General features: G+C 44.4%; 1 protein-coding gene across 6 annotated transcripts in view; it reads right to left on the bottom strand.

Annotated features, from left to right (window-relative positions):
- The window catches only part of ILRUN (inflammation and lipid regulator with UBA-like and NBR1-like domains), a 57,766-nt gene extending 46,189 nt beyond the window's left edge, over nucleotides 1-11,577 (bottom strand). For 4 of the 6 annotated variants that reach the window (XR_004000231.1, XR_004000232.1, XM_030561331.1 and 1 more), the window contains exon 1: nucleotides 11,321-11,575. Coding sequence is in view for 4 of the 6 variants with exons in the window: in XM_030561331.1 (XP_030417191.1) it covers nucleotides 11,321-11,478 (158 nt within the window). In the remaining 2 variants the exon portion in view is untranslated. Of the gene's footprint in view, nucleotides 1-11,320 lie in introns of all 6 variants that reach the window. The other 2 variants (XM_030561332.1, XM_030561329.1) reach the window with 2 other exon arrangements.
- Between the last annotated feature and the right edge of the window lie 2,276 nt (nucleotides 11,578-13,853).

Genomic DNA, 13,853 nt, shown 5'->3' with positions numbered 1-13,853 from the left:
GGACCAATTTCTGTCAATCACAAGCTGCAAGTTTATTTGTTTTAAATGATCACAGGATCAATATGGCTACAACAACATTTCAAGCAACAATTAGGCAAGTGTATATTTGTAATTGCCTTGATCTCAATTTGCATTTAACTTTTTGGAAAAGGGGAAATCACAGTCAACTTCATTTCATCCCCTCCTTCCACCTGATCTCTCTCAGGTGGGATAGGAGAGCCACCAGATTGTAATCAGCTATCTCTCCACAGACCTGCTACCATGTATTCCAAACCAATTTCGGAAGCTCTACATTAGACTATTTACTCTAGGGAAGAACCCTGATTGGTTCAACAGCCAGTGGGGAGAACAGTGGGAATGGCCTAGATGACCCAATAGGTCTTTTCAATCTCTAATTTCTAGTGTCCTATGAGAAGAACTCATTTGCTCCCAATGCTTATTTCTCAAGTGATGTCATTGACTCTTGTATAAACGATCATGATCATCATACATCAAGGTCTCTCACCTCAGATGGTGCAGGAAGCATCCGAAACCAAGTACTTGGATCATGTTTCATGCAAATAACTTGATTAAAAAAACTAGACAAGAGATAAAACATGATACCTTAAGAAGTGTCTGCAAGTCATTTTTCCATACGCATTTAGAACACATACTAATTAAATATCTTACACAATAGATACAAACTCTCAAAGTAGATTGTATCACATCTTACACACTTGCATCTGAAGATTATTTTATCATTTTTAAAGACTACCACAGAAAAGGATAAAGGAAATTTAACGAACTCTTTTGACAAAAAGAGTGATTTTAGTTGCTATCAAAAAGAAGAACACAAAACTTAAAATGAAAACTCAGGTATTTATAGAGCACCAGTCGTAAGAGGCCATGATCTTCCACTAACCCAAAGCTGTGTCAAGCTGCCTGCAGTCAATAAAACTGTAGGCTTTACTAAGTATCTGAGCACAACTAAGTATCTAAGCACAAAGACTGCTGTAATGCAGAGGCGCAAACAGAGGTAAGGCTACACATTCAATCTCACCTTTCACATTTTCTGACAGAGTTTTGTATATGGAATTTCCGTGTTTTTTCTCTTGGGGGGAAATATTTTCCCTCTAAATGTATTCTTTCCACTTACACAAACATTCAAGTAACAGGATATAAAATTCCATCACTGAGGCAAAAACACAGTTATACACCACTGACACATCCTAACCAATTTCTTAGAGTGGGCACTTCCTCTCAGAGTGCCACTTTTGTCAAGCATGCATCTGTTCTAGGTATGCAGCCTAAGGATCTATGTTAAGAGGCAGCATTTGGACTCTCATCTTAATGTATCCTGACAAGTAGTTTTAGTGTCTAAGATAACAGCCACAGTGGGATAAAACTAGATTCTCACTCTGAATGTACTAAAACTTTGGGGTGTGATGCAGTATATGAAAACAGAGCACTTGGGCTGTGCCTGACCAATGCCATCTAACCATTTTGCAACAGAGAGTACCTTTGATACTCTGAACACAAGGGCATAGCAACATATCTACAGCCCACAGTAGAGGGTGACTGAGTTGGTTTGGAGATTCATCTGCTTTTCTTTCCAGAAGGCTGTACTAGGCAATGGCTTATCTGTGTTACGGTCTCTCTTGTATAGGGTATTGTGGGCTTCTACCATGCTACCCCTCCTTTTCAATAAACACATGAGTTAGTGAGTTGGAAAGAACAGCAACTTCTTTAGTAGATTCATCACATTTACCTCTCTCTTTTTCACTCTCTCACTTGACTGGACTGGAGCAGCTAGGAACAACTGACCCCAATGCCTGGATAGGTGCTAGGCAACTATGGCGCAAGGTACATAAGGGCAACAACCTCAAGTAGTGATGGACACATCTCTTTCACTGACACAATGTCTGCCTTTTATTGCTCAGGTTCACAACATGGGAGCCTTGTTAGATCCCAAGCTGCCCTGGAATGCCCAGGTATTATTAATAAGAACCTACAGTAGGAGCAGTCATCAGGACCATGGTGTCATCTACACCTGACCAAAAAGAGCATGACTTTTTCTTTCCACTACAGACCTTGTTACAATCAACCATAGCTTTATCACAGTGAGCAGATACTACCACAATGTGCTGCATATGAGGCTACATCTTACAGCTATTTGAAGGCTTAATCTGGCGCATAAAGCAGCTGACCTTCAAGCAGGGAACCCATCTCATTGGTGCTCAGAGGTCCGCATTGGCTTTCAGTCAGCTTCCAGGTGGAATTTAAGTTGTTGCTTTTTAACCCATAAACCTCTGAACAGCATGGGTCCAGATGATTAATCATTGCCACTCTCTCTGAACATACCATGGTAGATGTAATTTTTTGAAGTGCTTGAGATGACAGACACCTACCCACCCCGATTTAACAGAGGAATGCTAGCAGAGCATTCTCTAGCCAGGTCCACACTACAGCGTTAAATCGATTTAACGCTGTACCCGTCCACACTACAAGGCACTTAAAATAGATTTTAAGGGGTCTTAAAATCGATTTCTGTACTCCAGCTAAAGGAAAGGAGTAACCCTAAAATCAATTTTACTATATCGATTTAGGGTTAGTGTGGACGGAAATCGAAGTTATTGGTCCCATTCTTTTACTGAGCTACCCAGAGTGCACAGCTCCGGAAATTGATGGTAGCCTGGGACCATGGACGCACACCACCGAAGTAATGTGCCCTAGTGTGGACACGTAAAATCGATTTTATAAAATCTGTTTTATAAAATCGATTTTATTAATTTCGATTTTACTCTGTAGTGTGGACGTGGCCTCTGTGAAAGAGTCTTCTCCTCAGCCCAGATTAGTAAACTTTCAGGACACAACGCAAAGCACATTGTCTGTGTATTTTCTGAGAAGGGCTGAGGGATTTGGAAGTGCTTGGTGGGAATCTTGTTTCCTATAATGGGCTTTATTTCATATGGGCATGTTATGTGCGACTTATGTGCTGAGTAGGGGCAAATTATGTTACATTCTTTTATCATGTTGTTAGAGACACTGACTGTGTAAGGTAATATCTTTACTGGACCAATTTCTAACTTCATTTTGTGGTGGTATTTCTTCTGTTGTGACCTGGCTAAGTGACCCTGTTTTTGCATTAACTTTACAAAGCATGTTTATCTTTGTGTTTTTAATTCTGCAGACAGGGAACAGACACCAATATTAGCATTTATAATGGTACTTTTCATCCAAAGATCTCAAAGCACTTCACCAAGCTGGATATCACTATCCTTATTTACAGAGGACAAAACAGACATGCAGTCACTTGCCTGAGCTCATACAGCAAATGAATGGCAAAGCTAAAGTTGGCATCAGGGTATCCTGACTCCCAGTTCAGAGCCCTATCTGCACCTCCTCCCTGGATGGGTGGTGTATTAAATGACAAAATAAAAATTTGCTAGGACTGTTTAGAAGAGAACCCTTGCGAGTTAAAATCATCACCTATACATTCTCGTTAGATAATTTCAAAATGCTGACTTTTTACAACTAATATTTTTCCACCAGACAATGGCTCTGCCACAGATTTACCCTCCCTGTATCTCAATTCCCCACTTGTAAAACAAGAATATTTATCACACATTAAAGGGGAGAGGTTTGAGAAGCAAAAATAGATTACAAATCTTTGGAGAGGAGATACTATAAGTAAAAGTGAAGCTATTCAAAACTACTTTGTTCCATGCCATATTTGAGCATCACAATGTTGATCCAAACACCCCCAAAACAGATTTTTTTTAAGTATTCTGTTCATATACATATTTCAATTCCTTCAAAGCAGATTTCATTCTACCTTTAAAAAAAAATCCATCTCAGGAAAAAGACATACATAGAAAGTCTCAACACAAAAAAGATTTTTCTTACAGAAAGCTAAGAACAAAACCAATTAAGGTTTACTACAATAACATTGGTATTCATAATGGACACCGTCTGGCAATCAGTTTTCACAACTGCCAAACTTAAATTAATTGCTACATTTATTAGGCTAATATAAAAAAATACTTCAACAAAAGTAAAAAGCAAATATGTCAATAAATACTGCAGGTGTAAGTTATTGTATTATTTAAATGCTAAATTAAAGGGACTCACCATGAAATCCCAACATCTAGTTGTATTAAGGATTTAAATTTAAATAACAGCATCTATTTGAAATCTAGTCCATTTTAAAAGTAAATTAAGAGTAGTTTCAGGTCCTACACCTGCCACTTGAATAGCTCCCCTGGCTAAATTTTGTGGTTTTACAAATCACATTTTTTTATTTAAACAAGTATTTCTCTTTCCCCTATTGCAATCTGATATCCACATAAACAAAAGGCAAAACTAACTACACAAGGGGAAGAGTGGAACTGACTCCACACAAAGAGATAAAGAAAAAAATGCCGTTTTCCTAGTCTCTTACTTTTAGATAACCTGAATTACCTGTAACACAAGTGAAATCTTCTGATAGACTGATGATTTTTTAAAAAATCAGCAGTGCTCATGACCAACAACTGTACTTCACCCAAAAAATATTTTACTGTATTAACTTTATTCTGCAAGAATTTTCCTGTGGCCAAATAACATGGCATTACCTGTCCTGAGCACTGATCAATACTCCTCTACCCTGATATAACATGGTCCTTTGAGACAAAAAATCTCACCACATTATAGGTGAGACCATATTATATCAAACTTGCTTCCCCCGCCCCTGTTCCTTGTTCCCTGACCACCCCTCCAGAGATCCCCATCCCTAATCAACCCCAGGCCCCCACCTCTTGCCCAACCCCTGTCCCCTGACTGCTCCAACCCCTATCCACCCTCACCGCTACCCCACCTCCTGACCGGCACTCACCGGCAGCAGCGGGAAGTGGAGCAGCCTGGCCCCAGTCCACTCCACTCCGCCAGATCCCAGCCGCGGTGCTTCGCTTCCCGCCATCGGTGAGTGCAGAGAGGTTGGGGAAAGGATGCCCCCCCACACTCACCTGCGGCAGGAAGCGGAATGACGCGGCCCCAGCCAGCTCCACTTTCCTTGCCCCAGCCCCAGCCCAGTTGCTGGGGGGTGGCTGGGGAAAGATCCTGCACTCATCTGCGGCGGGAAGTGGAGCGCCACGGCTGGGAGCTGGCACAGTGGAGCTGGCTGGGGCTGGGCTGCTCCACTTCCCGCCCCCAGTGAGTGCGGGGAGGTTAGGGAAAGGACACCCCCTGTACTCATCTGTGGCGGGAAGTGGAGCACTGTGGCTGGGAGCTGGCGGAGTGGAGCGGGCTGGGGCTGGGCTGCTCCTCTTCTGTTGCTGATGGTGAGTGCAGGGGGGATCCCTTCCCTCAAGCCCTCTCCCCGAAGCGACACAGCTGGGGCCGGGGCAAGGGAAGCAGAGCAGGCTGCTCTCAGCCGTCCGCTAACCCCCCAGGCCACTCTGGGACTGCGAGGCCACCAAAAGTGCCCTCCCACAGCTCCTGCCCCTCAGATCCTGTGGGGGAGCCCCTGGCCACTCCCGAGACCCTCTACCCCTTATCGAACCCCTCAGCCCCAGCCTAGCCCAGCACCCTTAACACGCTGCTCAGAGCAGCATGTCAGAACTTTACCACGCTGTATGCGAACCCACATTATATTGGGTCCATTATATCATGGTAAAGGTGTAGAGCTCTGTCCCACCACTACCCTCTGCTGTGCCAGTGTCTTACCGCGCTCAGCAGCTTTTTGGGCCTCAGTATGTTTTAGCTGTTTGACAGACACGCTCAGCACTGACTCAGTTTCCCCCCTTGACTGCTGAGTCTGGCTATCGCAGGCTTGTGCCTGAGCCCTGGGGATCAAGCCTGTTATGTCAAGAAATGAAAACAACACATTAAGGAAAAAACCCTTCCTACACTGCCAATTTCAGAATAACCTTTAGTGTCCATAATGGCTCAGGCTACAGGCAGAGTGATGGGGTCCATCTACCCACCTCTGCTCGTCTGCTAGCCCCGATCAGACACCCCGTTCTGTCCCTCTTGCATGGGCATGACTTGACCCTCTTCTTCTGTCCGATCTGCAGACATCTGATGCTCCAACTCTGCCTCCTCACTCTGACACTGGCCTCCAGCTCCCACTACAGAGAATTCTTTCCTGAGTGCTGGCTGGGGAGTCTTGCCCACATGCTCAGGGTTTAACTGAGCACCATATTTGGGGTCAGGAAGGAATTTTCCTCCAGGGCAGATTGGCAGAGGCCCGGGAGGTTTTTCACCTTCCTCTGCAGCATGGGGCACGGGTCACTTGCTGCAGGATTCTCTGCGGCTTGAGGTCTTCAAATCACAATTTGAGGACTTCAATAACTCAAACATAGGTTAGGGGTTTGTTACAGGAGTGAGTGGGTGAGTGAGATTCTGTGGCCTGCATTGTGCAGGAGGTCAGACTAGATGATCATAATGGTCCCTTCTGACCTTAAAGTCTATGAGTTGTCCTAATGCAAGAATAGCAATAAAAGTTTGATGTATGCACACTACACAGAAGGGATTTTCATACAAATTTCTAATGTAGATACAATTAGACATTACTAGGGATTTTGAGGGAAAGATGGGAACACACTCAGACATGTTACCAGTCATACCATATAACACTTAAAGTTCCTCTGGACATCTGAAACTTAACTTTACCACAAAAATCATTTGACCTGAACACTTTTCCCAGTGCTTAAACTCAAGATGCCAGATGCATTTCAGTGTCAGTTAGCCAGTTTTCTGGATTACGTAACATCTGGAGGGGGGATGGGAACACACAGACTGATCGTTAAATAGCCTATTTAATGAAAGGCAGATTTTATCCCAGATGTGTTGGCCATAAAATGCACACTGACTACACTACCCGTGTAATTTCCAACATTAAGTGATAATTTAGTGCCAAAGTGACATTGATAGAATTCAACTTTCAGTACATGGCAAGAGTATCAAGTATGACAAGAAACTAACCCCATCACACACCTTTTCCTCCCTCAATCACAAAAAACTGCTCACCAAAACACATGTTGCAGCGGTGTCGTTTTCAGAGAACGCACAGCGAGCACCGAAAATAAAGCCCAAAAAAATGGAGCAACTTGGATTTTGTGGTCCAAGGGGCAATACTGAGAATACTGAGAAATCGGAACAATCCAAAAAGAATGGAATGGCTTATAAACAGAGGCAAAGCTCTAAAGAACTGATTTAGAAAAATGGAAAGAAAGTAGATACAGTTCAATTAAATATTCAATTTATAGCTTTTGATCATTAAGGGAAAAAAACTTCAAAATCTGTGCAATCTCAAGATGTATTCTACCTGCAGTGTTTTCACTATATTCCTAATAAGGCAAGAGGCTGTTTCTTAAAGCAATGATTCTCAACCCGGGGTATATATATCCCTGGGAGTACTCAGAGGTCTTCCAGTGGGTACATGAACACCTAGATATTTGTCTAGTTTTTCAACAAGCTACAAAAAAAAAAAAAAAAAAACCAAAAAACAGTAGCCTAGCCAGTACAAACTAAAATTTCAGACAATTATTTGCTTATATGTCTCTGTATACTATACGTTGAAATCTAAGTACAATATTTATATTCCAGTTGATTTATTTTATATTATATTGATATGGTAAAAATGAGAAAGTAAGCAATTTTTCAGTAATAGTGTGGTATGACACTTGTATTATGATGTCTGATTTTGTAAGTTTTTAAGTGACATAAAACTTGGGGGTAACAAGACAAATCAGACTCTTTAAAGGGATACAGTATTTTGGAAAGGTTGAGAGCCACTGTCTTAAAGTACCCTTAATTTAAAGTTTTCAACAAGCTACAATGTGCCCTCTTTGCTGCTTGGTATATTGAACTGGAAAAATCAGAAGTTTAAAGGTTACATAAAGTTATTCACTATTGGTCCAGATTTTTCTGACAACTGCCAAAATATTTTCAAAATATCTTCCCATCTCCATCCCCGGCTTGCAAATTTATAATAAATTCATTTATCAGCATGTCCAGTAAGTTTACAAATGAAATACTACTGGAAGTGCCCTCCAAAAACACTTAATAGCTCTGATTCGTTACAACACAGTACTTTATCAAAATGCAGGCAAGCAACTTCAGGTTTGGTCATGGCGTAAATACAAATTATCCTTAAAGTTAAAGAGTGGCTTTCACTACTATTGTGAAGGAAACAGTTTTCACTACAATATAGTTAGTTGGTTTGTTTTTTAAATTTGTGCATGTGTGCAAGAAGAGGGGAGGTGAAGTCCTTGGTCTTCCACATGAGTGCACTTCCACTCACCCTGCTGTGCACTTCCACTACAATCTGCTGTAGATGTACATTAATCATAAGCTGGTAAGAATGGGAAATTGAAGAACCATCTCTAAGGCTGGGGTGAGTTTTCTGTCTTCCTAAGAGAAGAACAAGCAACTTGGTTGTGAAACTAACCAACTATGTTTAGGACAGATTGAACACACTCTTCTCACCCACCACCCAAACCTAGAGGGCCACTGTCTTACTTTCCCTTGGGACTGCTTGTATGTATTATACAGCCATAAGTTCCATGTTGCCTCAACATATTAAAGAGCAAGGATTTCCTTTAAGGAAATCTGGTTCAAATTATGGCCTAGGTCACAAGCAAAAAGGTTCCACGCTAGTACCCCAGATACCCACATTAGGCTGTATTTGCCCATTATAGGTTCATGACCAATAGTCAGGGTGCTGCAGATCTGGACTGAGGTGCATTGGCAGAGCTGTGTAGTGTCCTGGGTCTGGCATAGCTAACGATGCTGCAGGATTGTAGCATATTGGTAAGCCTACACAAGGGAAGTTTTCACAGCACCTATCAACACACTTGGCTCAAGGCAATGCTGTTAAAATCCCTCACTTTCATGGCCACTAAATTCGCTTAAAGGGAGGTACACAAGAAACTGGAGCCATATTCCATGGATCGGTTGTATTACATTCAAATTAATGGACATTTTCCACTTTACATTTTCTAATTGATAAGACCCCAACAGCATCAGTTTCAATCCCTTTTTACTAAATTCACATACTAGAAACAACATTAAGGATGTGAATTTAGGCACACAAATTTGAAAATGTCATTCTAAATGTTGACCAATTTAAAATTTCTTTCAGTACTCTCAAAACCATTTGACTACATGCAGAATGTGTTACTTACATTATTTATATTTACATAACTTCTTTCATACAAAGATGAAACAGTCTGAGCTGAGTACAAGCAAGCATCCAAAAAAACATGTATAACTCAAACTCATGGCAAAAATGCTTGACTAATTGTGTTGAAAATTCATTGATAAAAACAGGTGCCCGAACTGCTGATACACCAGGTTTCACCCAAGAGCTAGTTTTATGACTGATTTATTCATGCCTGAAAACAGGATTTTATAAAGGAAGCAGTGACACAAGTATTAAGTGGTCATGTAATATTTCTGAAGACAAAAGAGTGTTTTCCTAACAAAAAATCAAAATTATTACACAAGCACAAAAAAATTAATTTATGTCATCCATGGTAATTTCGGAATTCACACTATTGCCCTATGAAGTTATTCTTCCATAAGAAACACAATGTACAGGGAAAAGCCAATATTACTCTGAAACAAACCCCACACATACTGCAGACAGTTTGTATTTATGTTACTGTCCCAAAAAATTTGCAAAGGAAATATTTTGTCATGAACACACTCGTCCCAAAGAAACTCACCACTTCCTTGCATGATACCTTCCCTGGATTCAGGAGACTAGCTTAAGATGGATCCAGCATTTGCTGATCATTCACCCTTTCTTCACTTCCCAAAAAGGCAATCTCCAGTGTCATGTGAAACAGGGCTCTAGACAAACGCGTGACTAAATAATTACACTGTTTTCAGGTTTATCCTTTCAACGATTCCAAAACAAGTGTGCTCACTTTGTACGAGGGATTTTTTTTCTAACTGCCACCTGGATCTGTAAGTCAAACTTGATCTTTCTGCCACTGATGTTTTAACTGTGACAAGGTGTCTAACAACTGAAATTCACCCAATCACTTGGTTGTGATAGTTCAGACAGGACTCCAGCTCACTTTCCCTTAGCCTTGTGAGCTCTGCAAGGCACATAGGAGTAATTTCTCTTACCAAAGTCAGTAAACATGCTGGGAAAGATGCAGGGGAAACAAGAGGGTGCCGCATTTTTTTATTATAATTGCCTACCCTAGGAAAGCCTGCAGGACTGTGGGAGATGATGTCAGCAGGACAGGGTGATAATGCCTCGTTGGTCCTTCCAGCAGTGTAGGTGCTGCATCCAGTCTCAGATGGAAGGGGAAAACCAAGCTCCCCAAGGTCCCATCTCATCCAACTGTAGACAAGCTCCCCAGAGAGAAGAGGGACCCACATACACCAAATATTGTATCCTCAAGAGACAGGAGAAACAACCTGGGGGGAGGGGGCGACACCAGAGGACCACTCCCCCTGCAGACTGCCTGGTGGTGCGAGAGACACTCTTTCCTCCTGATCTCAAGGAAACTAAGAGCCACGGCCAAGTTAGAAGCTTCTGCATCTCTCTCTGTGTTTACTGGCTGGGAAAAGGCTGCCCAAGTGCTTCTCCCACACTGGAACTTGTCTTCCAGGCTTATCATGGCCAGGAAAAAGGTGCAGACACACTACACAACCACAGCTGGCCTGCCCTCTCCTTTCCCTCCCCACAGGGCCCTGCTTACCCCCTCTCTTCCCCTCCCCGGGCCTGCCCTCCCCACAGGGCCCTGCTTACCCCCTTCTCTTCCCCTCCCCCAGCCTGCCCTCCCCACAGGGCCCTGCTTACCCCCTTCTCTTCCCCTCCCCCGGCCTGCCCTCCCCACAGGGCCCTGCTTGCCCCTTCTCTTCCCCTCCCCCGGCCTGCCCTCCCCACAGGGCCCTGCTTACCCCCTTCTCTTCCCCTCCCCCGGCCTGCCCTCCCCACAGGGCCCTGCTTACCCCCTTCTCTTCCCCTCCCCCGGCCTGCCCTCCCCACAGGGCCCTGCTTACCCCCTTCTCTTCCCCTCCCCCGGCCTGCCCTCCCCACAGGGCCCTGCTTGCCCCTTCTCTTCCCCTCCCCCGGCCTGCCCTCCCCACAGGGCCCTGCTTACCCCCTCTCTTCCCCTCCCCCAGCCTGCCCTCCCCACAGGGCCCTGCTTACCCCTTCTCTTCCCCTCTCCCGGCCTGCGCTCCCCACAGGACCCTACTTACCCTCCCTCCCCCGACCTACCCTCCCCACAGTGCCCGTCTTACCTCCCGCTCTCTCGTGCAGCCGTCAGTCCCCCCGGCCCCAGGGCTTGGCTGCCGTCCCCCCCGGCCCTGCCCCCAGCCGGTCCCGGTCCCTTACCAGTTGGTCATGTCCAGGAAGAAGGCGCAGCCGGCCGGGCTCAGCTGGAAGCCCAGCAGCCGCTGGAACTCGCCGATCAGCACGTCCTTGTCGGTGGTGCCCAGGCAGCTGAACTTCTGCATCAACTCGGCGTCCAGGTCCACGTCCATCCCCTCCATGGCGCCGGGGCCGCCGCTCCAGCCCGCTCCGCTAGGCCCCGGGCCTCCCCTGCTCCGCTCCGCCACCCGTCTCCTCAGCGCTGCATGGAGGGGGAGGGGACGAGGGGAGCGAGTCCCGAGACACTGCGCACGCTCCGTCCCGCCCACACGCGGGGCACGACACCTGTAACGGCATCGCGTTGCGTGACCGCACAGACGTGGTGACGTCACCCAAAGGAAAAATACTAACAGGGCCCCACCCGGGAACTCTCTCTACGGCTGCAGAAGGAGATCCGCAAGGGCACGTTATTTACGTATGCTAATTAATTGTGTCATATGCCAATAATTAATTTGCATATTTTATGTATTTATATTAATACTTTTCCTATGGAAATCAGCTTTCACATATGCAAATTATTCACATTATTAAAATAGGCATGTGATCAATAAATGATTTTCTTTTACATATGTACATGCAACAGATGAACATGGCATAGAGAAATATTTTCATATTTGCATAGGGAAATTAAGCACATTTATTCAAATAATGAGATCACAGCAAATGATATGAAGGAATATGGTTTACATAGGTAAATGACACCCAATCAAGCACAGACGCATACCGATATAATATCTACTTCATTTACATATGCAAATTAATCATATTGCTAAGCACAGACGAAATTTTATTTGTTTATATATGTAAATAAGTCACATGGCTGTTCAACTGTACAGGGGCATATGCTTCTCATATGTTAACTTGCAAATCAATCTAATGATGGTGAAAGAAAATCCCATAATATAAAAGAGTCACCTCCATCTAATATACATTGTAGATGCAGGTTAATCACAAATTTGATTAAAAATAGAGGCATATATAACTGATCTGTATATGAATATGGAAAATACCCTAATAAATAGAGTATAATAATAGTATAATAATAATAATAAGAGTAATAGCGTCACAATCCAACAGGGTAGGTCAGTATTATTATCCACACTTTCTAGATAGTGAAAAATGTTAATGGGTTGATTTTAGAAGTGCTAGGTAACTATCTCATGAAATCTGTGCCTGCTCAGCCCCTTCCACAATCAGGCCCTAAATGATCCATTAAATCACACAAAAAACAGAAAGTGAAAATGACTAACCAGACTAATGTAGTTTCACAGTCCAAACTGAGTGAATGGGAAACTGTCAACTAGACTATTTTTAAACTATCTAATGATAGTTAGAGTACCCTTTTAAGCAGTATAACTTGGCTATTAAAAAAAAATCCTGTAAAAATTGTAAGGACTTTTCTGTTCCTCTGTTGATGTTTTTAAGCATCTGTTCAGCAAGGAATCAATTTCATAAGGCTTCAGTCCGAAAAGATGATATATTCAAGCAGGCCCCTGAGTTTGCTGGAAGACCCACTGAAATCAAAGGCTACAATCCTGTAAGCCAGGCCTGCAGAACTCATAAAGCTACGAGGGCCATATTACTCCAAAGAAAACAGCTGAGGGCCGAAACCCCCTGGCTGCACTGAAACACCCCCGACCCCACCCCTAGCCCCGCTGACCCCCCCCCCACAGCCCTGACCCCTAGCTCCAAGCCCAGCCCCTCTGAGCTGGACACCCCACTGACCCCAGCCCCCCATGAGCTGCGGCTTGAGCCCAGGCTGGGTGCCCTTCCCCTCACTCGCACTTACTGGCTGTGCCTTGTGCCCAGCGCTTCCCGCCTCAGCAGCCCCAGAAGTGATGTACCCACTATATGCCAAGTGGGAGGAGCAGGAGACCATCAGGGCGGTCGGAGCGCAGTATGCGCACGCGGGGATATGAGGTTGCCCCCGGCCTCACAGCCCCACGCTCCAACTGCCTGGACGGTCAGAAGCACAGAGCTGTGAGGTTGTTCCTCTCCTTCCCGGGCAGGGGGCAAACCCAGCAGCTGCACTTCTGACCATCAGGGCGGTTGGAGCGCAGTGCGTGGGGCTGTGAAGTTGGGCCCCTCCCAGGCAGGGGGTGAACCCAGCAGCCCACCCCTGCTGCTTGCCCACGGGCCGCACAGTGAGCCCACGCGGGCCGCATGTTGTGCAGGCCTGCTGTAAGCACTTTAATATACATAAGTTATTCACATGCTGAAATGTTTGCAGAATTGCGGCATAAATGATACTTTACAAGAAATAGTGATTATGTGGGATAGTAGAAAGTCGCTCGCGGTTATTTTAAGAAGTTAGTAAAAAAAAAGTTTCCCTTGTTATTTTCAGCTTGCCCTGTTCTATTCATTCCCTCTGCAGCACCTGGCATTGGCCACTGTCAGAAGACAGGATACTGGGCTAGATGGTGGGCCACTGATATGACCCAATATGGCTGTTCTTATGTTCTTAACTTATTCTATACACCAAGTGCTGTCAGGTATA

The sequence above is a fragment of the Gopherus evgoodei genome, chromosome 4 (genome assembly GCF_007399415.2).
Source record: "Gopherus evgoodei ecotype Sinaloan lineage chromosome 4, rGopEvg1_v1.p, whole genome shotgun sequence".
Classification (NCBI taxonomy): Eukaryota; Metazoa; Chordata; order Testudines; family Testudinidae; genus Gopherus; species Gopherus evgoodei.
Note: the sequence above shows the minus strand (reverse complement) of the source record. Positions and strands in the feature narration are given on the sequence as shown.